Source organism: Polypterus senegalus, chromosome 5, assembly GCF_016835505.1.
Source record: "Polypterus senegalus isolate Bchr_013 chromosome 5, ASM1683550v1, whole genome shotgun sequence".
NCBI lineage: Eukaryota > Metazoa > Chordata > Cladistia > Polypteriformes > Polypteridae > Polypterus > Polypterus senegalus.
Window position 1 is genome coordinate 29287549 of NC_053158.1, and position 27831 is coordinate 29315379.

A 27831-nucleotide genomic window follows, 5' to 3' on the forward strand; every position below is an offset into this window, starting at 1 on the left:
GGCCCTATTGAACCTCAGCCAAAAAGTATTTCCAGGGTCCTTCTCAGAATCACTTTCAGGGCAGGGGCTACTCTCACTCTGGGCCAGAGAAATGCGGACAGAGTTTCAGTTTTCAAATGTATCTCTGCTGCTCCCAACTGTGCTGAACATCATTGTTTTTGAAGTGCCTTCCTAAGGATGGTATTACAGCTAGCAATAAAGGTTGATTATACAGTGTGTTGTTAATGATCTGCTTTGTGATTATGCAGTTAGGCAATTGGATTGAAAGAATGGTGAAGACCACATAAACAATTTGTTGAAAGGTTACTTTACATAAAAGGCAAGTATGAAAGTATAATGGTTTAAAAAATGAGCAAATTTGAATAAGGTTCAGGTTCAGGTTGGGGAGCATGCACTGGTGCAGCACGTTGCACACAACGAAACAGCTCAGGATCCTGGTTGGCAACTCCTCAGGCAGACATGCAGTTCAGTATTCACTCTCTGGAACTGACTGTCTATCTACCGCAGCCAGGTATTATGTGGGAAAAAGCCATCCAAAATCTTTTTAAGCTTAATATCTCTGATCTTTCTAAAATAACTTAAGAAGACCATCACACAGTCTCATAAGATGCCCAAAATTGTTTGTTCCCGCAAGTCAAAACATTTTTTATCTTCTTTTATTATTACTTTTTTGCCTTATTCGTTTAACAGTAATTCCTGACTCCTTCATCATTCCTTTATTAGTAGTACTGCTAGATATCTTAGTGACATCAGCAATGACAGGCCCAGCCTTAAGACATGTTCCTGTGCTCTTCGGAAGTGCTTTTCAACAAGAGGTGTCAGTTGGTGTTCAAGTGAATGATCAAACAGTTGAAACTACCACACAAACACCTTGTTCTAAGTGGAATGATTGTTGAAAGACTTAAAGAGATACAAAATGTATATCGCTGACAGATAAATGGATAAAGTAAAAACTACAGGATTTTGCTCATACACTGGTAGGTTTGTTCTTGTTTTCCCTTGACAGTTTATCATACACTTTCTCCACATTTATTTCATTTCCAAGTTTTTTGCAATCTTTGTTCAGTATGCACAGGGACAATTGTTGTGCACATAACCATGTTATCAGACTTACAGTGAAGTGTATAGTGTCATTTGGGTCGACAACACTTAGAATTATGGATTTATTTTCTGGCGAATTTATGTTAGTTTAATTCATAGCAGTGCTTTTATGCCTTTGTGGAAAAATGGCAAGAAAATAGCAGATGAAAAAAGTTCCTATTGCCGATGCTGATCCCTAGCCTCAGAGCCACCACTCCAGCAAAAGAAAATTTGAAAAAATACTAACAAGGTCATAACCAAGAAGTCAAAATGATCATAAATTACAATCAAAAAAGAGCCAAAAATCAAAGTCAAAAGAACTTTGGATAGGAGTCAAAAAAAAATCAAAGATCAAACAGCAAGAAAATCGAGCACTAGACTCATTAGTAAGGATTACATCCAGAAACTTAGACGATGATGTTTCTACACTGTCATAGTTTTAACTGTCAGTGTTGTGATATCACACAATCAAGCGATTGTCAAACCCTCTCAGAAACGTTAAACAAATAGTGATGCCGAAGAAAATGGCAGTGTCTGTGCTGTTGTTAAAATGGTGAGAAAAAAATATTATGTATTATGCATTAAGTATTTGAACAAAACATAATGTGTTATTATCAGGCAAAGATGCTTGTGAGAGGTGTTTTGATTGCAATAATTAGTCAAGTAGAGAAAAGCCAAATGGCTCTAAAACTTCTAAAAAGCAAGCAGAATGCATATTCAGATGTTAAGGATCAGTAAACTCAGACATCTCTGTGGAAAACGTTTTTTTTTAAAGATTTTTTTCTGTTTATTTGTTATGAATATTCTTAGTTTTATTTTCATGAACATGACTATATGTGTGTTTTGGATGAATTCTTTATTGTGAGGAAGATATTGGTATTTTAAGTCTGTCACACCCCCATTTGGTTACTTTGTTGGTAAACTGCTAGAACACAGTGGACGGTTGCTACAGAATGCCTCTGAAGAAGCACTACACATCCCATCACGAAGGCTCCACTATGAAACCCAGCAGAAAAATTCAGCTCTTTGCCCAAGATTACGGATTTAAACCATAAACAGGAGCTCATTGTGTACGTTATTCTGGTTAAGGACTCATAGCTTTCATAATTCAGTTCATAGTTTTTTTTTGTTTTTTTTTTGTTCTGGTGATATTCTCATAATTGTGGTTCCAACCCATGTCATTTTTTGTTTTGATTTTACTAACAGTTTAGCCCTCTAGATTTTGCTTTGGATAATAAAACTTGTATACTTTAGATAACTGCTTTTTTCCAGTCACATCTCCCACACCAGATATTTTCACCACATTTTTGGTTGCTCACAATTAAATCTGTGTACTGTATGGAGAGAACATTTGAAGTTAAAAAAAGCAGGGTTAGGGTTATGTTTCATGGAGGAAAAGTGGAGTAACAAGCTTGTGGAGGCTGAAACCATTGTAATGGAGATTCTACTCGGGTGTAAGTAAGTTACAATTTTATAGATGCGTAGTAAGAGACAGCAATTACACAACTCTTTAAATTCTTAATACAACAGAGGCTAGCTTTTTCCTTCCTAAAATCATGATAAAGTCATGACAGTGGCAATTCTCCTAGACATCTGGGTTCATGGAAGCTCATTTCAACTTCTTCAGCACCTTAAATCAGTGGTTCACAATCTGTGGAGCGGACCCCCTAGGGGGACGTGAAGTAACAAAAAGGGGGGGTGCAAAGATGTGAAAAAAACAAAACAAGAATCAAAAATATGAAAAATACATCTATTGAAGCCAAAACAAATTAACTTAAACTACATTCTGATACTAGAAAAAAAATATAGAATTAGATAGTCGGACCTCGCTAAGTCGACCTTCCCTAAGTCAAAAACCTCCCAATGTCGAATTGCTCGTTAGTCCCTGGCCGAATTCCCATAAAACCAATGTATTTGGATCTCCTCAACTCAAAAACTTTTCAGCTCCCAACCTCCGTTAGTCGAATTTTCTATGGCCTTTGGGTTATTATTCTGAGGCTACATTTCAGAACATGTGGTCCAGAAAACCAAGAAAAGGGACGCAAAGTCTTATCTTAATGCATTCCACAAGGGATTAAGTGACTCTCTGAGGGTAGGACGTCTATTTTGAGACCAAAAATGTCCGAAAACTAAAGGGAGTGGTTGGAATAATCTGCGTCCCTTCGGTGCTCCATGAGTCATAACCAACCGGGTGGCGTCTGGAATTTCCAAATTGTCTCAAGAAAGACGTTTTTAACCCATTTTCCCTTCATCTTTGTCAGTCTCTTGTCGGGAGGAGCCTTGAATAGTGTGTGCTTCTCCATAGTCTCCCGTACGGTATGTGGCCCCAAAATGGCAATTGGTAAGCGTAAGCTTAAAACGTTGTCAATCGCGGAAAACGTTACCGTCATCAGAGCCGTCAAAAAGGGTGACAAGAAGAAAGCGGAAATTGCAAAGCAATTCGGCATTCCCACAAGTACGCTCTCCACTTTTCTGAAAGAAAAAGAAAAGATTTTGAAACTGTACAGTGAGAAATCATGTGGCCATCAGAAGAGGATGAGTGAATGTGAGTATCCCGTCATTGAACAATGCGTTTTGAAGTGGTTTGTGCAACCGAGGAATAGGAACATTCCTATTGACGGGAAGCTTTTGCAAGCAAAAGGAGAAGAATTTGCTAAAGAGCTGGGACATTCAGAATTTAAAGCCAGCAATGGTTGGCTGGACAAATTCAAGAAAAGACACGGAATTGTGTTTAATAGGCTATGTGGCGAAAGTGCACAAGTGCCAGAAGAAGATTGCAGTCATCCATCCATCCATCTTCCAACCCGCTGAATCCAAACACAGGGTCATGGGGGTCTGCTGACGTCCTGATGACGTTTTCAATGCACCAGATCTTGAGGAAAATGTGTTTCAGTCCATTGGCGAGATTGAGGAGATTGTCGAGCGAGATGCATCGGCACATCGACGCCAAACAAAGTTAACAGACTTTTTTCTCTAAAGGTAACCTGTTTCATTGCACTGTTCGATAGTACATACTATCCGCAGCGCTTCCCGATTCATTTTGCCCTCACACCCCCTGTGACGGACGAGGCTGATTTCGCACCCCCTTGGTTTGAATAGAAGTATGAAAAATTATGAGTTCATATGATATCATATGATAGTTCATAATACCCATGCAGCACTAAGTGTGCGTAAGAGCGGAAGTCATCCGTTTTAACAAGCAGCGTAATGGATAAATAAATTAAGATTTTGTACAAATAATGTTTTTCATTTTTCTTCCTCGATGAATTCTGGCACCCCCAATCGGGAAGCGCTGATGTACCGGTATGTAGTCTACATGTATACGTATAAAATGACAATATAATAAACGGTTATACTGTATAATAATTAAGCTGGAAAAATAATGTCCTTGATTAACCCGCACCTATTACGCTGTTTTCCCTTACTCGTAAACTCTGTAAGTTGAATTTTTTTTCGGGTCCCTTTGAGTTCGATTTAGCGAGGTCCGACGTTAAATGTTGATAAAAGTTGAGTAGGTATAATAAAATATGCATCTATGATATATCATTAATTAAAAAAGAACAAATTGGTAATAGTGGCCTCCTTTCAAAACAACGTTAGGGGGGCGTGATTAAAACTGTTATGAAAACTCAGGTCGCAAATACTTAAAGGCTGAGAAATGCTGCCTTAAATTCAAAAGCCTATACCACTTGGACATGTTTCATTTAAGCTAGATGACCTTTAAACTACTGGATAGGTGTATCTGTAGGACAGTTGATAGCTTATTTAACAAAATTATATGATAAAACTGTTCTCATTCATAACGTTTAACAAATGGAGATAGAGAATATTAGTGAATATTCACAAAAGTACAAAAACCTCATAATAAAAAGCAACAATGCTGAAATTATCAACAAGCTGAGAAAAATCTAGAGTATAATATTTTCATAATTGAATACTATAAATAATATACATAAGAAAAAACAGTGTTTATGTATATCTCCAAAATAATATGACATTTTAGAAATACACAATACTCTTTGTATCTAAGTATATAATATAAATGAATTGGGTGGTTCCATAAAATATGGCTGAAAAGAAAAGCACAAAGTTTTGGCTGTGTTCATATGTAAAGCTTCTTACAACAAATGAGAGCCCCACCTTAGTGTGAATATCTTGTATAAATCAGAAATCCAAAGGCCCAGAGACAGGACTCAAAGAGTACTTTAAAGATCTTGCCATGCAGAGAGATGATTAAGAAAGCAGGATGATATTATCAATAAAGGCAAGAAAAGGGTCACTGCAATAGCTCAAATATAAATTGTGAACACCAAACAAACAGTGGGTTAGAACAGGGGGGAATTTAGAGAAGTAATTGCTGGTTGTTTTTAACTCCGTATATCAAAACAGAAGCAAGAAGGGAAGCCTGTCTTGACTTGATATGCTTTAATAATCAAGTCAGAATTTAGAACCCAAGGATTATTGAACTATTAGGATCCAGTGATCATAACGAGTTTCAGAATGTTTTGGCAGAGCAGATCAGGGAAAAAGAGTAAAACTATCAAATTTAATTTTGAAAAGGTAAATTTCGAACAGATGTGACAAAGCCTTATGGGAATAAACTGGGATGAACTGTTAGGTGTTGAAACAGTTGACAAGCAATAGGATACATATAAGGGAACACTTCACACAATCCAGAACAATTTTAAAGTACAAGTAGAAATCAGTAGGATAAGTAATAGATCTTCATAGTGTGTGACAAAGGGGATAAAAAATAAATTACCCATAGGCCGCTCTGTAATATCTAAATGAAAAATAACAATAGAGTTTACCATAAGGTTTATGACAGCAACTAATAATTAAAAGGGAATACATAAATGGTAAAAGGAGTTTACATGTAGGCTTACATACATTTATATTGAATGCAACGTATTACAGATGGAAAATATAATTCAATATAGGCACCTCCACCTCAGTAATTTTTTTGGTGACATTATAAAAAGTGGCAAATGTATCTCCTACATTCTGCATTGTTTGTGTCTAGTATACTGTATATAATTTGCTTATGTTAAAATTGAAGATAATTCAAAAGGCTTTACCAAAAGCCAATATGATAAAACTGTCCTTATGCTCAGTTGTCAGTTCTTTATACATCACAAATAACTGAAGAAGGACGATATTATTGAGCTCTTACATCAAGTCACTTCAAATCTCAACAAGTGATGATTGTATTATAGGATGTCTTCTGCAATTCATAATAAATGATATCTGCATAAAATTTTAAAAACATTGCATCGGAGCAAAAAGGTTCCAAAACACTATTGGCCACATTTTTAGATGATAGAGCAGTTCATTACATTTTGGTGTACTTGTAATAGTGGAAGTGTAGATAAGGACTGGCAGATAATGATATAAAAAGATATAAAAACTTGCTTCTTGCAGTGGCAGTTAATTGTACCTCCTCATATTCCGCATGTGCAATCTCCACAAATGAGCTCCATTTTTTGCAGGGTGGCAGCAGACAAATTTCTTCATTCTTTATTTAAAACATTAGAACAATCTAGACAAGAACAGGCCATCTGCCCATTAAGGCTTGCCAGGCCCAACAAAACTCGCCAGTCCTTTCCACTTAATCCTTCTAAAAAAACATCAAGTTGAGCTTTGAAAGTCTCTAAAGTCTTACTGTCTACCACACTACTTGGTAGCTTATTCCAAGTGTATATGGTTCTCTGTATAAATAAAAACTTCTGAATGTTTGGGTGAAATTTACCCTTAAGTTTCCAACTGTGTACCAGTGTTCTTGATGAAATCATTTTAAAATAACAGACTCAATCTATTTTGCTAATTCCATTCATAATTTTAAAAGTGTCAGTCATGTCTCCTCTTAATCTTCTTCTACTTAAACTGAAAAGGCTCAGCTCTTTTAATCTTACCTCATAATTTAACCCCTGTAGCCCTGGAATCAGCCTAATCGCTCTTCTCTGGACCTTTTCTAGTGCTGCTATGTCCTTTGTGTAGCCTGGAGACCAAAACTACCCACAGGACTCCAGGCGAGGCCTCACCAGTGTGTTATAAAGCTCAAGTATAACCTTTGTGGACTTGTACTCCACACATCAGGACGCTATATAACCTCACATTCTGTTAGCCTTCTTAATGTACGTCCTTTATTTATGGCAGCACATCACTTGCATGACAATGAGATAAATGTTATGTTAATCACATAATGTAATGTGACAAGTATATTTAATAATTATTATGTCATTGTGATTTATGATTTAATTGTTTGTGTAAATGTATGGGTACTTTTGTGCTACACTTGCATATTCACTTACTAATTTTGCTTGCATATACTGTATACCTGCATATAAAATCATTTTATGCTTATACTGGGAATATGAGACATTATATGATATGCAGAACATTTGTACTGCCATTTGTTTTTTATTTTATACCTTGACCTCAAAAAGTAGCTGACAGTTCATCTGAGCCGTTTCAGAGATCAAGGAATCCTGTGATCACATTTGTTGCTTGATCTGACGCATCTTTAATATCATTATAATTAAAATACGTTTCCTGGCAACACCAGTTTGAAACACTTGTTTCGATGATGGGGTGTCATTGTTTGGCCAGACGGTCAGGAGTGTGCAATGCCAGACATCACAATCGGGACTGTAAAAAAACTTCAGCGTCGTGAACTTCCTGGTTTATCCAAGTTTATGGATTCAGCTTATAAAAAATCTCTAGCATTATTTCTGTGCACCATTTTGATCCCTGGTTATGAACACTTTTGTGTCTTTTTGACCACATCTTTCGGTTTATGCTCTGGTCTATGTGTATATCCTGGTTTTCTTTCTACGCTCTCAGACCACAACTTTGATTTTGTACACTGAGCTTGTTTTTTAGATTCTGGACCTCATGGAAGTTGTCCTTGAGTAGTTGATACATTTCCTTTTCTCCTGATTCCATTTTCTTTCAAAACTACTGCCATCCTGTACAGCCAGTATCATTGGGATACATTTTTAACGAGGGACCTTCTATGAACAAAGAACAAGATTAAAATGAGTCAAGCTACTTTCCTTTGTTTTGTTGGAATTATATTATAAGCCATAAATGAGCAAGAATATGTCATTTTTTATTCAATTCAACACAATTGTGTAAATTTTATTGTGAAATGATTAGAATACCATTCTATATTATTTTTTCTGATAAACGTCACATTTTATCATATAATTAGGTGATGTTTTTCTTATCTCTGTAAACTGTTTGATAATTATTAAAGGTGGTCATTCAGCTTTATGATATTTTTAAATTAACTTTTTATTGTGATAGAAGCACTATACATTAGAAAAACAGCTTAACACAACAAAATAATTACTGAATAAAAAGGGAAATATAACAAATAAATATGTATTTAAGCAGGATATTGTAATAAATCTAACCCTGCATAATCAAATATTTTAAGCTTTACACTTGTTCTAAGAGGTATGTATGGCTGTTTTCACAAAATACAACTGTTGAGAGTCCTTTTCGTTCAAATTTTCATTTTTCATGTAATAATTAGTCATTTTATCTTTGTTTTCCCTTTCTGGTTTCTTGTGGCAGCACTCTGCACTAACTTCACCTGGCCTAAATACAATGTAGCCCCTTTCATTTCTAGAAAAGATTAAGTAAATCCTGCTGTGATGACACCTGCAGAACCGAACATCTATCCATCCATTTTCTTAACCCACTTATCCAGGGCAGGGTCACAGGGAAGTGAATCGTCAAGAACATTTAGTAAGTAAATGTTTTATGAGTGCAGAATGCCTTGGAAATCCTTGTGTCACACACGTTTGCATGGGAGGCAGATAAAGGGCTTGAGTAAGGGCAGTTCTGAGACATACCGGGATGTGGCAGAGTGCACTGACTCTTTTTCTCCCTTTCCTGCAGACCATTCATGAGAGATTCCACCTGGCCCTCTTGATGTCACGTCCGGGTCCGAGCCTATGGAAGAAGACCTTGCTGGCTCTGGCCCCTGTGATGTCATGTCCGGGCTCGAGCCTATGGTTGAAGACCCTCACGAGCCCAACCCCTTTGACCTCCTGTTTTGTTTTGGACTCAGTTTTGTGCACAGCAGTGCTATCACTAATCATCAATTTGCAGCCAGCAAAACAAATATATGGGTGGCTGCCCCAAACTTTGTGGAGTTTATGACACTTGATATTAATATTTTCTGCATGGCTTAAGAAGGATGGAGCTTTTTGTTTTCCTCTCCTCCCACATACGTCAGAATTGGAGCTCTGTAAGTATCAGAGACTCCAGAACTATCCATCCATCCATTATCCAACCCGCTGAATCCGAACACAGGGTCACGGGGGTCTGCTGGAGCCAATCCCAGCCAACACAAGGCACAAGGCAGGAACCAATCCCGGGCAGGGTGCCAACCCACCGCAGACTCAAGAACTACCTGTGCTAAAATATAATTTATTTACCGCCACCTCCGTCACGGATTTTTCTATTTATAATTTTTATTTATTTTTGTAATTGTAATATTTTTGAGCAACACTCTTTATATTAAACGTGCTATAGAAATATTGTAATTGTTATTAGAAGAAAACATGACCATATGCTATGCAACGTGTGATAGCAGTCCTAACCAATAAATTAATGGAGTAAAACTTCCTCATTTCTGATTCAGTGCATTTTTCAGACTTTTTTCTTATAATCAGATCATGTTTTCATTTCAGTTCTGCTTAACTTACTACAGTAAATTTGGATTCCTTGCATTTTTGCATGTTGAGATATGTAGGTCATGACAAATGGCAAATAAGTATTGTTTCTTTAGTTTTACAGGAGTTCAGTAGAATTGCATAACTGGCTTTTATAAGGTCCAGGTTAACTTTTAATTAGAGTGAAAGTGTGGCTGTGACTAGTTTGGTCAAATCAGTGTCAGATGAATATATTTTCAGAAGTGTAATCTTTGTGTCCCATCAGAGCATGAAATCCTGAAGCACATTCTCAACATCTGCCCAAAAACCCTGGCAGATGGTCACTACCACTGGCACCATGATTAAGTTTTCAAGAATAATGCAAAAACCTACAGCACAGCAATAGAAGCAACCAAATAATCTTCTCCTTCCATGACTGTGACCAACTTCATTACAACTGGAGAAAAGCTTCCTCCCAGCACAAGAAGACCTACCAGAATCTTGCTCACAGGTTGACACTGGAAAATGGCTGTGTATGTTTAAAGACAACTTATGTTTCCACAACACAATGCAATTCCTACTTTCAGACCAGATCTATTGCTACGGTCAAACTCTACAAAACACACCATCCTAGTAGTAGCTGACAGTGCCTTGAGAGGACCACCTTGAAGAAGCCTTTGAAAGAAAACTCTCCAAATACAAAGAGCTAACCACTCAGTACAAGCAGTCTGGATGGACAACAAGGTGCTTGTCTGCTAAACGTGTATGTAGGGGCTTCACAGCAATCAATAGCCAGAGCCCTCACCCTTTAAGACATTGAAGGACAGATAAAGGGAAGAGTCATCAATGCAGCAGAGAGGGCAACAAGTGGCTATGGCTCAACAGAACAGAATCTTGGACTCACTGCAAGTAGTTTTTTACCAGCTGGACACAAGCAGAGATCTCGTCAGCCCTTGCTAGGCCGCCTGGGTTAGGGAGGATGATGTTGAACTCCCAAGGATCCCAGGTCCTCTACTGAAGATGTGTCAAGCTCTAGCATCATAAGATGTATGCATACACCATCACATGTTTTGAAAAGAAAAAACTGGAAATAGTCTGAGCACTTTGTGTGTGTTTTCTGGAAGAAAAAAGGGGTGAAACACAACACCGAAAGCTGCCTGACTACGGAGGGTAACAAATTGTGTCACATCGATGCAATGTGATTTCTTCTTGCAGAAATTGCCTTCATCCCATACTTAGGACATAATTCAATTACTGAATCTTTGATTTTTTTAGTATATGTACATCAAGAACGTTTTTTACTGATAGACGTGTTTACACTGTATTTAGAAAGTACAGAGTGCATGCAAAATCTTATTAGTAGAGTAGTGAAGAATCAGTGACTCAAACGATAAGTGCAGTTTTATAATACCTTTATCATAAAGTAATTTAGATAAAAGTATGACAAACAAGTTGGATAAGTTAGCTGAGGATGGAAAATTAATGAATTTATTAGGAAAAACAGTACTTGAGAGTATTTTCAGAAAAGACACAGTAGTCAAAAAAAGCTCATAGTTAATCTTACATTTATGATGATTTCTCCCTCTGGCCCTGCACTGCACTGTGAAAATGTATTTGTGATAACTCTACGCAAATCAGAGTCTGAATCTCTAAACTGGATGTTGTCTGTTTTTCAACTGCATATTCTTCTCTGTCTCTGTGGTCTTCCCCCGTGTACCCCAACATTTCTCCACATCACAAAAGATGGGAATTTTAGGCTAATCTTTGGTTCCAAATTGGCTAAGTGGGTACAGCAATGAACTGGTGCCGTATCCTGAGCTGGTTTTCCCCTTGTGTCTGATGTTGCCAGGAAAGGCTCTGGCCCTCCTCAACCCTGAATTAGAATTAAGTGGGTTTATGTTACATTACATAAAAAAACAAAGTTATCTCATGGTCCCAATTTCATAACCCAATTTGACAGAAAACGAATCACCTTTAGGACGGTACGGTGGCACTTTGGTAGCGCTGCTGCCTCGCAGTAAGTAGACCAGCGTTCATGTTCCGGGCCCTCCCTGTGTGGAGTTTGTATTTTCTTCCTGTGTCTGCGTCAGTTTCCTCCCACAGTTCAAATAGACATGCAGGTCAGGTGAATTGGCGATCCTAAATTGGCCATACTATGTGCTTTGGGTGGATGTGTGAGTGTGTGTTCACCATGAGATGGACTGTCCAGGGGATGTTCCTGCCTTTCGCCCTATGCTGGCTGGGATAGGTTCCAACAGACCCCCATGACCCTGTTCAGGACTAAGCAGATTAGAAAAATGACTGACTAAATACTTTTTAAAACACCTTATAGGAAAAAATAATCAGCAACATCAAAACCACTAACTGGTCAAGTAAATAACATTGATTATCACATTAGAAGGGAACATGTCAATGGGGTGGAATATATTAGGCAGCAAGTGAACGGTCAAGTCTTGCAGGTGATGTGTTGGAAGCAAGAAAAATTGGAAGTGTAAGAATCTGAGTGACTTTGGCAATCTCCAAATTGGCATTTCTAGTGGGGTGTTACTGGTATTCAGAGGTTAGTACCTACCAAAAGTGGTCCAAGAAAGGACAAACAATGAACCAGTGAAAGGATCATGGGCACCCAAGACTCAAAGACATGCACGGGGAGCGAAGCCTAGTTCATCTGGTCTGATCCCACAAAACAGCTACTGTGGTGCAAATTGCTGAAAAATCTAATGCTGGCCATGAGAGAAAGGTGTCAGAACATGCAGTGCATCGCAGGTTGCTGTATATGTGGCTATGTGTAGATAGACTGGTCAGAGTGCCAATGCTGACCCCTGTGCACTGCCAAAAGAGCCTACAATGAACATGTGAGCAACAGAAGTGGACAATAGAGCAATGGAAGAAGGTGGCCTGATCTGATGAATCACATTTTCTTTTAAATCATGTGAATGGCTTGGTGCCTGTGCATTGTTTACCTGAGGAAGTGATGTCAGAAGGATGCACTATGGGAAGAAGGCAAGTCAGCTGTGGCAATGTGATGCTCTGTGCAATGTTCTGGCGGTAAATTTTGGGTTCTGGAATTCATGTAGATGTTACTTTGAGACAGGTAACACATACCTACAGTCCACACACACCCCTTCATTGCAGTGGTATTCCAGGAGGATATAATGTGCCCTGCCACATTGCAAAAATTGTTCAGGAGTGGTTTGAGGGACATGACAAAGAGCTCAAGGTGTTGACTTGGCCTACAAATTCCCCAGATATCAATCTGATCTAGAAGTAGGCAACTTGAGAGGCAACCCCTCCAAAGAGAAAGGTCAGCATACTGTACAGTACAGAAGGAAATCAACATTTTGTTCGAGTTTAGTTTACGTTGATACTTAGTGCTCCCTTTGTTCATCTCTGTCTCATTTGGCCTGAGCAATAAACACACCCTTTTGGGCACACATTCGAACTGTGTCAGGGTGTGGAAAAACTTTAGCAGGCAGAATCCTTCTTGCACTTTAAAATTACTTGAGAAACATGTGTTCTGTCCTTTTGACCTCTTAAGTAAATGCAAGCGACACTATTGAGCATGAAAATTCACGTTAGCAAACATGAGAACCGTTTTGATGTGAACAAGCCATTTAGCCCAATATAGCTTGGCAATCCCTATTCATCTAACTTTTGAACAATATAATACAGTCTAGTTCTGAAGGTCCCTGAAGTACTACTGTCCACTACAAAACTTGGCAATTATTTCACATATCTGTGGTTCTCTGTGTAAAGAAATCTTTACTTTAAGTACTACAAAAATGTACTGCAAAAATGTATCTGTTACTCATATACTGCTACGTAACAAGACAAGGACTCTGCTCTGTTGGTCCATTGAGCAAGGCCCTTAACCTGCAATTGCTAAGCACTTTGAGTAGTGAGAAAAGCGCTATATAAATGCAAAGAATTAATATTTATTATTATTAAGACCTTAAAAATGGCTTTGCAAAAGCAAAGCACCAGTAAAGTTTTTATTAATCTCTGTTCAGTTTGGCATATTAAGAGCCTTTGATAAATCAGTAAAATGACTTGTGAATATAAAGAATTCACAAATCTTATACTCAAGTAGGCAATATGAAGAGAAATATAAGAATGTCTCACTTAAACCACCTCAGACCATTCCAAAGTGCGGTAATTTTAGCAGGCCACATTGCAGAGATGAACAGCCACATTCTGAGTTACTAAGACCAAAAGAAGCATTTGTTACTTGCAGAAGATTACACTGCATGAGTAATAGATAGATAGATAGATAGATAGATAGATAGATAGATAGATAGATAGATAGATAGATAGATAGATAGATAGATAGATAGATAGATAGATAGATAGATAGATAGATAGATAGATAGATACTTCATTAATCCCAAGGGGAAATTCACATAACCCAGCAGCAGTATACTGATACAAAAAAACAATGTTATCAATACCTAAAGTGTTACCAAACTTTCTAACTTTTCTGTGAAATATAATCTTAACCAGCTACCATCTCTGCCACTCTACTAATTCCTTTTGTAGTTTTGAACATTTTCATCAAATCTCATTTTAGCCTTCATTTGCTGAAACCAAAAATATTCTACTTTTAGTTTCGCCTCATAACTCATACCATTGTACTCTGAGAATCAACCTAACGGCTCCTCTCAGGGCCATCTCTAGTGCTGTTATATCTTTTTTGGAATACAATGACCAGAACTAAACAGTACATTTCAGATAAGACACTACTAGTACATTTTTTTACCCTATAATTGAACTGCGCTCAGAATATGATGATATGTAACCTAATATCAAGTTTACCTTCTGAGAACTGTCTGCATGTGACTAGTAACTGTTCACCACAAATCCTAGTATTTCTTACAAGATTTCAAGTACAAAACCCCATATTCTTTATTCAAATCTAACATTTATACTTCCTTCATATAATACTTTACACTTACTTACATTAAATTTAATTGGTCACCCATCTGCACATGTCAGTGTTTCTACTGACAGACAAGATTTGCCTAGCTTAGGGTCATCAGCAAATTTAACAAGCTTGTTACATCATTTATATCAATTAAAAACAGCTGTGTCTCCTGCACTAATTTCTCAGGGACACCATGTTTAAAATTGACAAATTTCAAACTTTTTTCTCTCCAAAACCCTTTGCTTTCTGTGTTTGACATTCACTTGCCACCATCTACATAGTGTGTCTTGGTCTCCCACTGCTGTTAGTTTAATCAGAACCAGTCTTTGTGGTATTTTGAAAATGAATATAAATAATATCATATGCGCCTCTCTTGTCAAATGGTCTTATTGCTCTCTCATAAAATTCCATCATATTAATGAAACACAATCTTCTTCACCCAAAACTGTGCCAACTGTTCACTAACACACCTGCAATTGCTGCTATACAGAATGTGTTGCATAATCTTTCTGGACTTTCGGGAGATTGGTACTCTCCCTCCTCTCCCTCTTTACATCAATGGAGAAGAGGTTGAAATTGTTACCTGTTTCAAATACCTGGGGGTACATATTACAAAAGACCTCTCTTGGAGCTACTATATGGCCTATCTGGTAAAGAAACCCCACCAACGCCTCTACGTCTTGAGGAGGCTGAAGCAGGCTGGTCTGTGCCCCTCTGTTCTAACCTCCTTTAATAAGTATGTGGTAGACAGCACCCTCATCTCCTGTATTACAGTGTGGTACAGCAGCTGCTTGGCCGCAGACAGGAGAGCACTGCAACGGGTGGTTAATTCTGCACAGCAGATCATCGGCAGCAGCCTACCAGTATCGAAGACTTTTTCACGGTAAGGCCTCATCCTGCACATGGACCATTTGTCTCACTTCCATCAGGCAGGGGATTGCACAGCGTATGGGATAGTACTACAAAGTTGAGGAACAGCTTTTCTTGGATTCTTATATTAATGAATACAACATCACTAAATCTGATTGTAAACTCTGTGTGACTTATATTACACTTTGCATTTTGTTTCAGTAATCTCATGTAATATGCTATTTGCTACAACCTTTTTTACTTACTGCTAATTACAGGACATAATATTTTTTTAGCTATTGTTACTTTACTTATGTATTATTGTTATTTTGTTCAGTCTTATTGTGTTTATCTGTGATACATTTATCACAAAGCTTTGGAGGTTAAAGGGATATTCATGGGGTACTTTATTACAATGAATTTGTTATGTGGTTGTATGCATTGTTTAATTACTGGGACTTGAGTACTAAATTTAATTTCTGCTTATGGATTTTGGAATGACAATAAAAGATCCTTGATCCTCGATCTTTACCTTAACAATTGCTTCCATTCATTTATTTGTGATACACAATAAGCTCACTGGCTTATAGTTTCTAGGATTGCCTTTTTTATTTAATGGTCAAACATTTGCTAGTTTCTAATCTGTTGGAATTTCCCCATTGTCTAACGATCTCTGAAAAAAGTGCATTATGGGTTAATATACAGTATGTAATTAGTAACTTTCTTAAGCACTCTGGGAAAATCCTTGTGCAGTTAATCCTAGCACTTCAGTCTTTAGTATGTCCAAATCACTGAGTACTAATGATGACTAAACAGCACTAAATTCAGTTGCCCCGAATTCAGCAAAATCACAAAAATGTTTGGGGACTTCGCCGAACTCAGGGAAATGCATTTAATTCAATAAGGAAGAAAAAAACCGAACCAGTTTTGAGCGGATTATAAGAGTCCAATGGCCCCTTTCAGTGTCCCTGACAGATAGGGAAATGTCAGCCAACTAAGCTGGAACAATTATTGTGGCCAAAATGGTGACCTAAGTTGTGAGCCAGAAGTGCTAACCACCGTGCCACTGCACCAGTAGAATTAAATATCAGAGCGGTACATTTATTGCAGACAGAAAGAATGAATTTACTAACGCTTGCCCCCCGACAGATTTAATAGCAGGTACTGCTTTGTGTTCACTGCAACTACTAACAAATAAACACAACACTAAAGCACCCACACAACAGTCAAGGTAGGCGCATGTACAACAAACATACAAGGCCATACAAAAAGACATTACCGTTATGACATGAATGCACCAACACACTTGCCACCTCCTTCTACACAAGCATTTTGTGTTTAAACAAATTTGTAGATTTTCTAGTCATTTTTAGGTTCAGTGTTATATACTGTTGGGGGGACTTGCTTAGGGGTGGCTGCTATAGCTCTGTGATGTCATACTAGTCTTGTAAAGCATCATGGGGTGCCAGGTAAAAAAAAAAAATTCTGTAAGGATGGCTGTGCTGCAAATTTCCAGTCAGGTATTCAACAAACAAGGTCACAAGTGATTACAGTGTATTTACTGCGAAAAACACTACCAATAGAGTACCAATAATTGTTCTTTTGTCAACTGGGAGGTTACATGAAAACTACCGAAAGCATTTGCTATTCCAATTGGACTTTATTTAATTTCAGTCTCATGGTTTCTAATACACCTCACCTCCTCCTTGGCCATTCTGTTACTCCTTAAATATTTACTGCTAAAGAATCTCGTCATGTCAACTTCTGCATTGTCCATGATATTTTATTCTAATTGCTTTATAACTTCCCAGTGCCCATTTTAATTGTTGCTCTCATTTGCTCATAACCCCTATGATTATTAACTGTCTTGCTTGTGCTATACAGCTGCTTTTTTGTTTTACAGTAAATTAGGTTCAATTCAGTTTATTTTTCTTCACTGAATGTTGTGACAAGTTCTCAAGTAAAATGTAGATACATAGTTTACAAATTGCTGATTACATAATAAGTTCACATAAAGACAGATTTGTTTAAACAGACAGATAAACAAAGTAGTTTGAAATTCATAAACATAAATGGAGCGCAGCAATATATCTGTATGAATTAATTTTTGAACTATGGCTAGGTGACAAATGAGGAGAGGAAAACAGTTCAGTGCTTTCACGACTCTTATGTCGGTGCATAACCAATACTTAAATTGTTTGTTATTACTTAACAAAATTATTAATAAGATTCAGGTGAATAATTTACTTATAAACCCAAATGATATAGTACTCCTCCACAGAAGATACAGGGAGATTTACTCAAAAGAGGCTGCGGATATTCAGTAATAACTCTCGCAAGGATGAAGTAATCAGAATGAAACAGCGTGCAATGTGATCCTCAGTATATGTAGTTTCGAACAAGATGGGATGCTCCTGCGTTGGAGCAATGAGGTAGGCGCTGGACAGCACATCGCAACGTTTAACCTCCGTTTTCAACTTCTGGGTGCCTACCGCCTGTACCCCTTCAATCAGTCACTCGACTTCTCTTCAAGATGGTGGTGTACAGTATTAAGCAGCGCGTCTTCATGGTGCAAACCTATTGGGTCACCAATTCATTTACGCAATGTCAGAATCAACTGGACAATCGTGAGTAAATGGAAGGTTACTTCCAGCAATGTGTCACACATCAGCAAGGAGCATGACAGAAACTGAGTCTTTCTTCAGCAACAGGTTAGTTTCAAAGGGGCTTTGGCCACCACGGTCACCGGATCTGAGACCACCAGACTTCTTCCTTTGAGGTATGCTCAAAGGAAAAGTCTATTGGAATAAGCCTCGCACTGTGGAAGATTTGAAGGAAAACAATGAAGTAATTCCCCCTGAGATGCTTGCCGATACATTCAGGAACATGGAGCACTGCATCAAAATGTGTCTGGCAGAAAATGGAAACCACTTCCAGAATTGCATGTAATGCAATCGATTACACACACGTCAAGGTATATAGCGTAACATTTTGGTTCAGATTGCTTCATCGTAATGCAGAGTGAATCTCCCTGTACAATGAAAAACCTACCTATCATGCATGTTCTACTTTACTTTTACGTAATTCATTTTCCAATTTATATTTGACAAATATACAGTCATGCGCTGATTTATAGCAGACTGAGTTGAGGCAATTTATGTTTATGCTTGAAAGCCATTGGAAAACGATAGTGTAATAATGTTCTAGAAATTGCCAAAACCATTTGCAGTGGTAAATATTTAATCATTATTATTATTATTATTATTATTTCACATCGTATCATATATTTTCTGACCCATGGAGGACCTTTTAAGGTTGGTTTTGATCGGTGCTGCTCTACGTTGCTAATTCTTATGCATTTGGTCTAAAACACCTTCATTACAGAGTAAGGCTACAGAGTTAAAAGTTAAAGAATACGTACCAGTGACCCACACTTGATCGACACCGCCTTAACTGCAATGACAAGTAAACTTGGTGACCGACAAAATGCATGGCCGATTTGACATACAGCCAAATGGCCAGTCCCAAATGGAGCCATAAGTCAGAGCATGACTGTATTTATACTGTATTTGTTCTTTTATAAACTTGTATATAAAATATCGATTTTATCTTTTTCAAAATATGTCTTTACATTAATTTAACTATATCAACATATAACTACATCTACTTTTTATAAGGTCCTTGTACTGCAAATCATCCCTTTGCCTAAAAACGTAAGAGGATATACAATTCATTTTCACAAGAAACAAGTGACTTTTCTTCAGTAAACCCCATGCAAGGGTCCATTACTAATACATAGCTACAGTACATCTGCTTCCAGCCATATTAGAACAATTCAAGAACTGACAGCTTTGCAGTTTAAAGTTCAGTGCCTTAGCCGCCTTCATCACTGCTACGCTGGCCTGTGCAAAGTAACTCAAGGAAACTGCAATTTACAAAAGCTTCTCTAAGTGAAAGCACATTAATGAATCATCGAATAGACTGATTAAGGAAGGTACAGTGCCCAGCTGAGTCAGCTTGTCTGGAAGCACGCAGGGTGCTGTTAAAGACACATAAACCTTTAAGATAATAGTGCTAAAATTTACCTGCTGGGAAAGAGTCTCCGCTTGAGCCAGTGCAGTGATAGAGGGCAAGCTGTTATTCTCATATGTGCTTCTTCTTGAGCTTATACGATCTCTTTCATTTTGGACAGCTGGATAAAAAATATATTATGTTACTAATTAAGTAAAAATTGAAACAATTATATATATAATTAGCATAAGAAAAGCATGAATACGTAACAAGGCAGGTTAGCGTAAAAGATGTAGCACTGCTGCCTCACAGTTACTCTCTATGGGGAGTTTACATGGTGTCTCTGTGTTTTTCCAGGTATGCTGATTTCTCTCCCACATCCCAAATATGTGTGTGTCTGGTTAATTTGTGATTGTGACTTAGGGTTGCTTTTAAGGACAGTTTCCTGTCTTGGGTAAGTTCCTCTTATGTGTTCAGTGCTGCTGGAACAGGCTGAGGCTGCCAGTGACCCTTGATCTGGATTAGGAGAGTTCAACAAATAAGACAAATATACAGTTGTGAGTGAATATTCACCTTACTTAATAAGTTTCATTTGTTTATTAAATTATTATTATTAATAATTTGTGTGGCACAGTAGCACAGTGGTAGTGCTGCTGCCTCACAGCAAGGAGACTGCAGCTTGTGTCACGCGTGTTCCTTGCAAGGAATTTGTATGTTCACTCCTGTCTGGGTTTCTCAACGGTAGTCCAGTTTCCTCCCACAGTCCAAAGACATGCAGGGCTGGTGAATAGGTGTTGTCCCAAATCGGGGTGCGGGTGTTTGCCACTGGCACCATACAGGTGTTATTCCTGCCTTGTGCCCCATGGTTGCTGGGATACACTCCAGCTGCCCCGCAACCTTGCCCATGGATAATACGGGTTAGGAGAATAGATGGATGGATGAATGAATAATAAAAATTTATTACACTAAAACCTACTATATTATTGTATTTAGTTCACTGTATATTACTTTTTTTGTAATAATAGCAAACTTCATTAGAAAATAAAGGAAAGAATCAGCTTAAAACATAAAATACATTGTATACAGTATGTATTATAAGTGTTTGCTGAAAATATGTGATTTCTGAAATAAAGGAAACACTGGGATACAAATTCTTTCAAATTTTCAGGCACTTCTGCACAGTTGTGGCCACATATATATTTTAGAACTTACATGTCCTAGAATAGAATACAAATAAATGCCAAGTTAAAAATGAAATAATTTCACCATGTTCTTAGGGATTATTAATAAATGGGCTGGCAGTGACCATGCTTTAATTACAATAAACTTTTCTGCCCACCAGCAAAGTTGGTTGCAGCTACATTAAAGTTTTTGAATTTCCAGAACACATCAGGTCATACAGTAAGCTATTAAGCTTTAAAAATATGACCATTGTGAAATAAAACCTGCAAAAGTGAAAATAAAAGTAAGTACATTATTAAAACTGAATAAAATACTAATGTAGCGAGACAATGTTTATTTAGCTATGCATTTTCTTTACAATTTAATACATTTTTCATATATAATGCTGAAGTTTTCAAAAGTGAATGATTATTTATTTCATAGCTGCTTTTTTCTTTTGGCATTTTGACACAAATGACACGCCATAGGAACAGGTTGGGAGGCAGCGCTGTAGGCAAGTCCCCTAGATTACAAGACAACGCTATCGACAGACACAGTTGAATTGTCATGTAAATATAGACCAGGAGTTATTATTTGAGCTAAAAGTTATACTGCAATGACGTTGTAACATTTCTATTTTTAAATAATGAAGAAAAAAGAATATCATGGGAGTATGATTAAGGTAGCATATGAATTTGACATTTAATTTTATTTTCAGGCACTGCTGTAAATCACCCAGGGACATCTTAAATTCCTCCTGGCCTTAAAAAGTTTTGAACTTCCTGTCAGGTGGCTTTATGTATGTTTAATGTTGCTTTGAAATAAGTTTCTATTACGGCTGATAGGGGCACTTATCAAATAACCAATTGTAGGCAACTCTATCGATGACAACTGATACCTGCATTCATATGCACCTCTTCAGCTATGCAAACCAAATAAAGGTAGACATTAATGAAAGAGTAATGTATGTCAGATTGTCCAATATACTATGTTGGGAGCATGCACTGATACAGCCAGTTACTGAGAAATCATGACAAACCAACAAAAAGCTATGTCTGACCAACTGCTTTTCTTGGTGGATGTAAACAGGCATTCAAATTGAGTCAGCTTGATAAATATGGTTCATGGTGGGTCTACAGCGCAAAAATGGATGGTGCCCTTTTGTGTCTGCTAAAAAAAACCAAAAGGATGCACATGGAGATATTAATCAGCTCTCTGTTTGGTAAGTGACATCAAATGTCTGAAGTTATTGGAAAGCATGGACACATAGCTTACCATCAAGCTGTATTCAGAAGAACCAATCTACTGAAAAACCAAACAGTCAGATCTCAGTCATGTTGGACGGCAAAATGAGCAGTGAACATCAAAGAAAGTAGATATTTATGAAAGTCAATGGCAGAGGCCAAGCTCTACTGTAGTCGCCAGTGTAGTGGTCTTGGAGTGGACACTGAATCTGTGAACCCACAGGACCTCCTGTCTTTAATGAGATTACCAGCCAACCATAATAAAATAGTGAAACAACACCTGGAACAACGAAAACTGAAAAATACCAATTCTTGTCTATGACTTATAATACTGCTCGTGATTTACATGTCAAAAAGTATGAGCATTATGTTTAAGCATTCTCAAATATTGGCTTCTACTTTAGCGTTATTTCACAGGATTTATTTATTTAATCCAGTTATAAACAGAAACACTGGCTACACTTTGCTTTGAAATTAACACTAATTTGATGGTTTTATGAATTAGAATGAGAGATAAAGCTATACACTTAATATAAAGCAAAGTCCTTGATTCAATATATACCTCTATCTTGTATCTTTATTTACTTTAACCATTTTACAAGAAACCCTTTGGCCAGGGAAATATATAACATATATTGAAAATGAACAAGGCAGAAGCTTTTGTGACCAAATGTAGTAAGAAAATGAATGCAGTAATATGGTTATAAGCACATGCATCTGCCTCAACCATAAAATCTGTGCCCTGTATACGGGTTATCAAAAATGGAGATGCTGGTATTTGTTTATTACTATCTACTATGTTAAGAAGTACCTACTCACTGCATTAATTTCTGCATGTTGCGTGACTTAATGCTATATGGTGCTTGAGGAAAATTCAACTTTTTAAAAACTAAAATGTTATCCGTACATGGATGTAAGGGTAAACAGTGCTAAATTAAGTACAAACATCCATACAAATATACAATTTGCATTAAACAGAGCAAGTAACAACCGGACAATGCTTGGCAGATTGTTTCAGTGAAATTTTAATTTCTCCAAACATTGTTAGCAAAAGTGACACTAAGTTAAAAAAAATTCCACTGGATGGCCACCTGGACCCATAGCTTTTCCGTTCTGCCATGAATTTATGGCATCTCTAGAAGCATCAAGTGGTGGTATTTGTATTTTATCAAAAATAAAATCCTTGGCTTACGTCTATTCTTATTTACAATGCGAAACATTAAAGGATTGTAATGTTTCTTAAATATGTATTTTTTTTCTTTCTGCCCCCTAATTTTACATGCTGCTCTATTGTTAATCTCTATTACAGCACTGCTGGCAAACGTCCTGTTTATGTATTGGTTCAGCTAAAATTTAATCTTCCCTTTTTCCATGTTCATAATAACGATGACCCTGGAGCCCCTGCGGATTTTATTTTTTTCTCCAGCCGTCTGGAGGTTTTTTTTTTCTGTCCTCCCTGGCCATTGGACCTTACTTTTATTCTATGTTAATTAGTGTTCCCTAATTTTAATTATTTGTCTTTTTTCTCTTTCTTCATCATGTAAAGAACTTTGAGCTACATTGTTTGTATGAAAATGTGCTATATAAATAAATGTTGTTGTTGTTGAAACTAAGTTATTCTGTTTCTCTTCTAGTCATAAGATTAAAGAGGAGTGTTGCATTTGGTGATGTTGCATATTCTTGATCAATTTTGGAAAAACTCTTAATCTTTTATTTATCTATTAATCTACAAACTACGCGTACCTGTCAAAGACAGGTAATTTAATAAAATAGAACAAATCTAGAAGTATTTAATATTTGCCGAGTGCTACCTCGATCGTATTCACGAAAAGCCCACTTCTTAGACTTTGTCATTTCAAGGAGCCTGCTTTTTGATGACCACCAAGGGTAGATGGGCCTTCATTACCCACTGTGTATATTTAACAGATTTTACGATCTAGCCTAACTTTTTATTTGCCTTTTAAATTTCTTCTGCATATTACCTAGAAATTATCAGAATTTTGCATCTTGCCATTTTCATTAACATTTTACCTACATGTAGTACTTTGAATTATTTCCATTTTAAACTGCATTTTCCCAATTTTGCAGATTGTCTAGGTGTTTTGGAATTGTTTTTGCTGCCCCCTCAGTGTCTGCTACCTCACCAATTCCAATATCACATATTGGCTATATCACAATCTATGTCAATATAAATCAGAAAAAGTAACAATTCAAGGCAGACCCCTGAGAGACTCTAATGATGACCTCATTCTATGTGGAGTGTTCCCCCTTATCTGTGTCTCCTGTTGACTAACCAACTTGAAATCCAGTTTTATAAGATACAGTATCTCTGGTGCCACTGGCTTTTTCTTTCCAAATTATTTGTTAGTGTTGAATTCTAGTAAAAGCTTTTACAAAGTAATGTAAATTAAGTTATTTGCTTTTTTTTTTTTTGATTACTGAGCTGCTTGTTTGTCAGCATCTTTCTCTCATAAACTTTTCCTAAATGAAAATTATGCTTCTAATTTATTTCCTTTCATAGTTTCCATAAGTTTATATAGCATAACATTTGGCTTAATGGTCTTTAATTATTAGGGTCCATTTGGTTCCCTCTATTTGAAAGTGACTGTTTGACTATATTATAACTATATTTTTATTTTTATTTTTTTCTGTTTTAATATTTGAAAAGCCAGAGTTTGTTTTTACTTTAAATCCAGATTACCTTTTCTTTAGCAAATACTTAGTAATATATTTATTCAGCTCATTCATTGTTTGCTTCTGTTTTTCAGCAATTTCTTCTTGTGCATCTGTGTTTTTAATTTAATTCTTCTTTTTTCTTTTTGGAGTAGCACTGAAATAAACTGTGCATTGTTTCTTTTGGCTTCAATAGCAATTGTTTTTTGCAGTTTCTCTTTTGGTGTTATGAATTTTCTTTTTCTTTTTGTGATGCCCCCATTGTAGAGTTCAGTATTTGATGTTTTTACCTATTTGCACTGTTCTTTAATTTTAATGTCGTTGGCAATTATTTCTTTTTCTTGTGTGTATTTATTTAAATATTTTGAATCAGGGTGTGTGTGTAACTTGTATTCACTGCACACACATTCTGGCTGTGAATTTAGTTAACCTCCAAAGCTTCTGTGTTATGACTTGTGATGTGCCGCGTCATACAAACTGCCATGAAGAACTAAGACAGCAACCCCGAGAAACTTTGTTTGTTAACATTTATTATTAACAGGCTGAAATGTTAAGAAAGAAAACACAAAATATGAATGTTCAAGCTCAGTCCGTACAGTTTCTCCTCTTACAGTTTCACACAATGAACACTGGGAAAGGTTCACACCGATGACATAACACAACACGGGTATCAGATTAGGGAAATACAACAGGAAAACATACACCATAACGAATATAATAAGGATTTGGTGACGCTCTAAATGACTAAAATGAGTATTTTAGACACCTGTTACTTGTGCGTCAATGAAGATGGAACTGTGAGCGTGATGGAATACTGTTCTGTTCTTAGGTGACCTGTCTATTCTGAAAAAACTAAAAGAATGTGTGCTGGTGCTTTGTGAGATTTTCTTCATCAAGGAGATCTAAGATAGATGAACATTTCAGGAAGAATGTAAAATGTTACAAGATGGAAGGTTTCAATGACCTTATAGTGCCCAGCCTGGAATTTCTGGTATTTGTAACTACTACAATAGCTTTGAGTGAGGGACATTTCTTGTACAGGATGTCAGATATTAAAGAAATAAATTATACATTTTACAAAAAACAGAATTATTTGTCTTGCTCGCATGCAATGTATACCTTGTCCAATTATAATTTAACACAGTTTAATATAAAACTATATCATGATGATTCTACGTAAAACTGCTATTTAAGTTTCATATAGCTTGTTAACACATGATATAAATGGATGTGCAACATACAAGGTTCATTTTTTAATTTATTTCTGGAAGCTACTTATTCCAGTAAACAGTTTTTCCCATTGCTGGGAAAAGTCAAACAGGATGTCAGTCTAACACAGCACAAACTAAAGCCACACAGAGACAATTTAGGGTCCCCAATCAGCCTGACCTACAAGTTGTTTGTTGCTGAAAGAAACTGGAGTACTGACACCAAAACCAGCATTAAATGAACAGATTCAAGTGTCACCAAGTTGGGATATTTACCTACTTGGAGTTGTGAGCCGGCGTCATTAAAGAATATACCAGAATGTACTGTAAGCTGACACACAATTAAAAGAGAAATATGAAAGGCATTATTTATTATTCTTTGTACGTAGATTTATTTACCTTCTTTTTTCATTCCAGCCCGAAAACATTTGTGTAGTCTGCAAAATCTGCACTGATTCCTCTTGTCTTTGTCAATGACACATTGACGGTTAAACCTAAATGTCAAAATACATAAAGACAGCATGTTATGTTTTATTCTCATTAACAAAGCCAGACTTGAGTATGCTCATATTTAAATAATTTCTTATTCAGATTTCAAATTTACTGAGCAATTCTACATTTTGCTACTGAATAAATGTGAAAATAATGGCTCCTTAAGTTTACTGAATATTTACATTTGAGACTTCCTTAGTTTTTTTAATAACACTGGTCAACAAACATTTTGCTACTGGGATTCTTTCACCTGCACTTTAACAAATTTCACTTGCTGACTTCAAATCTGAAAACCGTTTTCGTCCAGCACATCCCATTTTTTAGTTATGATGTTCCAGGTCTTGGACAACTAGGCTGACTGGACAGTAAAGGCGATGTGTTTCAGCATTTAAGAAATAAGTTTGGTCTTGAGAAAAGTGAAGACAAAATTAAGGAAGATGTTTTTGTTGGCCCTGAAATCTGTGAACTGATGCTTAACGATGAGTTCAAAAGGAAACTGAAGCCAACTGAATCAGCACCCTCATTCGTGCAGGTTATCCAGAATTTTCTTGACAGTCACAGAGCAGAGAATTATACTGAGCTTGTGGAGAATATGCTGAAAGTGTATTAGCTTACGGGAGCCAGAATGTCACTGAAGGCGCATTTTTTACATTCTCATCTCGACTTTTTTTCCACCAAATCTAAGCGATGTCGGAGATTAGCATGGGGAAAGATTTCATCAAGATACAAAGGTGATGGAAAACCGATATCAGGGAAAATTCACTCCGAGCATGATGGGTGACTACTGTTGGTTCATGCAAAGAGAGACGGATGTGCAGTACAAGCGCAAAAGCAATTACATCAGACAACTTTGAGCACTTTTTGACCTCGCTTTTATATTGAGGTAAATTGACATTAACATGTTTTAAAGTGTCTCTGGTATCGTCTTCTAGATATTGTGTTGGTATGTTATATTGATATTCAAAAGTGTCAAAACAGCAATGATGTGTATCTCAAAAATCTGATGTGCTAGCTTAATTCCAAATTTATATTATGAAATCAGTGTAAAAACCTTAATAGAGAGCTGTTCTGAAGTTCCCAGTAGCAAACAAAAAATATTTTTTTAGACCAGTGTAATTTATTAGTGCTATACTATATTATTAAAGTAAAAGTAATATTACTATGAAATGTTTTCTTTATGATAAAATTGTATGTTCATACATTTTATCACTAAAGCATATTATATACATTAAAAACATGTTTTTAGCATTTAAAAATAACAGGCCACTGAAATATACAAGAATCAAAATCAAAAAACTGTTGATATATCATTCTTTTACGTTAATGATCAGTTTGTCAAAAAATGAAAATGTATACACAGATTAATTTATTACTCGAGTAAATTTTGAATACCTGCTTTTTAAGGTAACAGAAGAACACATTTGTCACGATAGACAAGCAGCTATGTACGTCACTGCTGTGTATGATAGATTCAATGATAGAGTCATGTGAAAAAGTAAATACACCTTCTTTCAGTTCTATAACTT

The 27831-nt window shown here is 36.7% G+C and overlaps 1 protein-coding gene across 4 annotated transcripts in view; it reads right to left on the reverse strand.

Moving 5' to 3' along the window:
* hnf4g (hepatocyte nuclear factor 4, gamma) overlaps positions 1 to 27831 on the reverse strand; it is a 162048-nt gene that overhangs the window by 24777 nt on the left and 109440 nt on the right. For all 4 annotated transcript variants that reach the window (XM_039754410.1, XM_039754411.1, XM_039754413.1 and 1 more), the window contains 2 exons: positions 26213 to 26307; positions 19602 to 19708 (listed from right to left, as the gene is read on the reverse strand). In XM_039754410.1, the coding sequence (XP_039610344.1) occupies positions 19602 to 19708; positions 26213 to 26307 (202 nt within the window). The remainder of the gene's footprint in view (positions 1 to 19601; positions 19709 to 26212; positions 26308 to 27831) is intronic.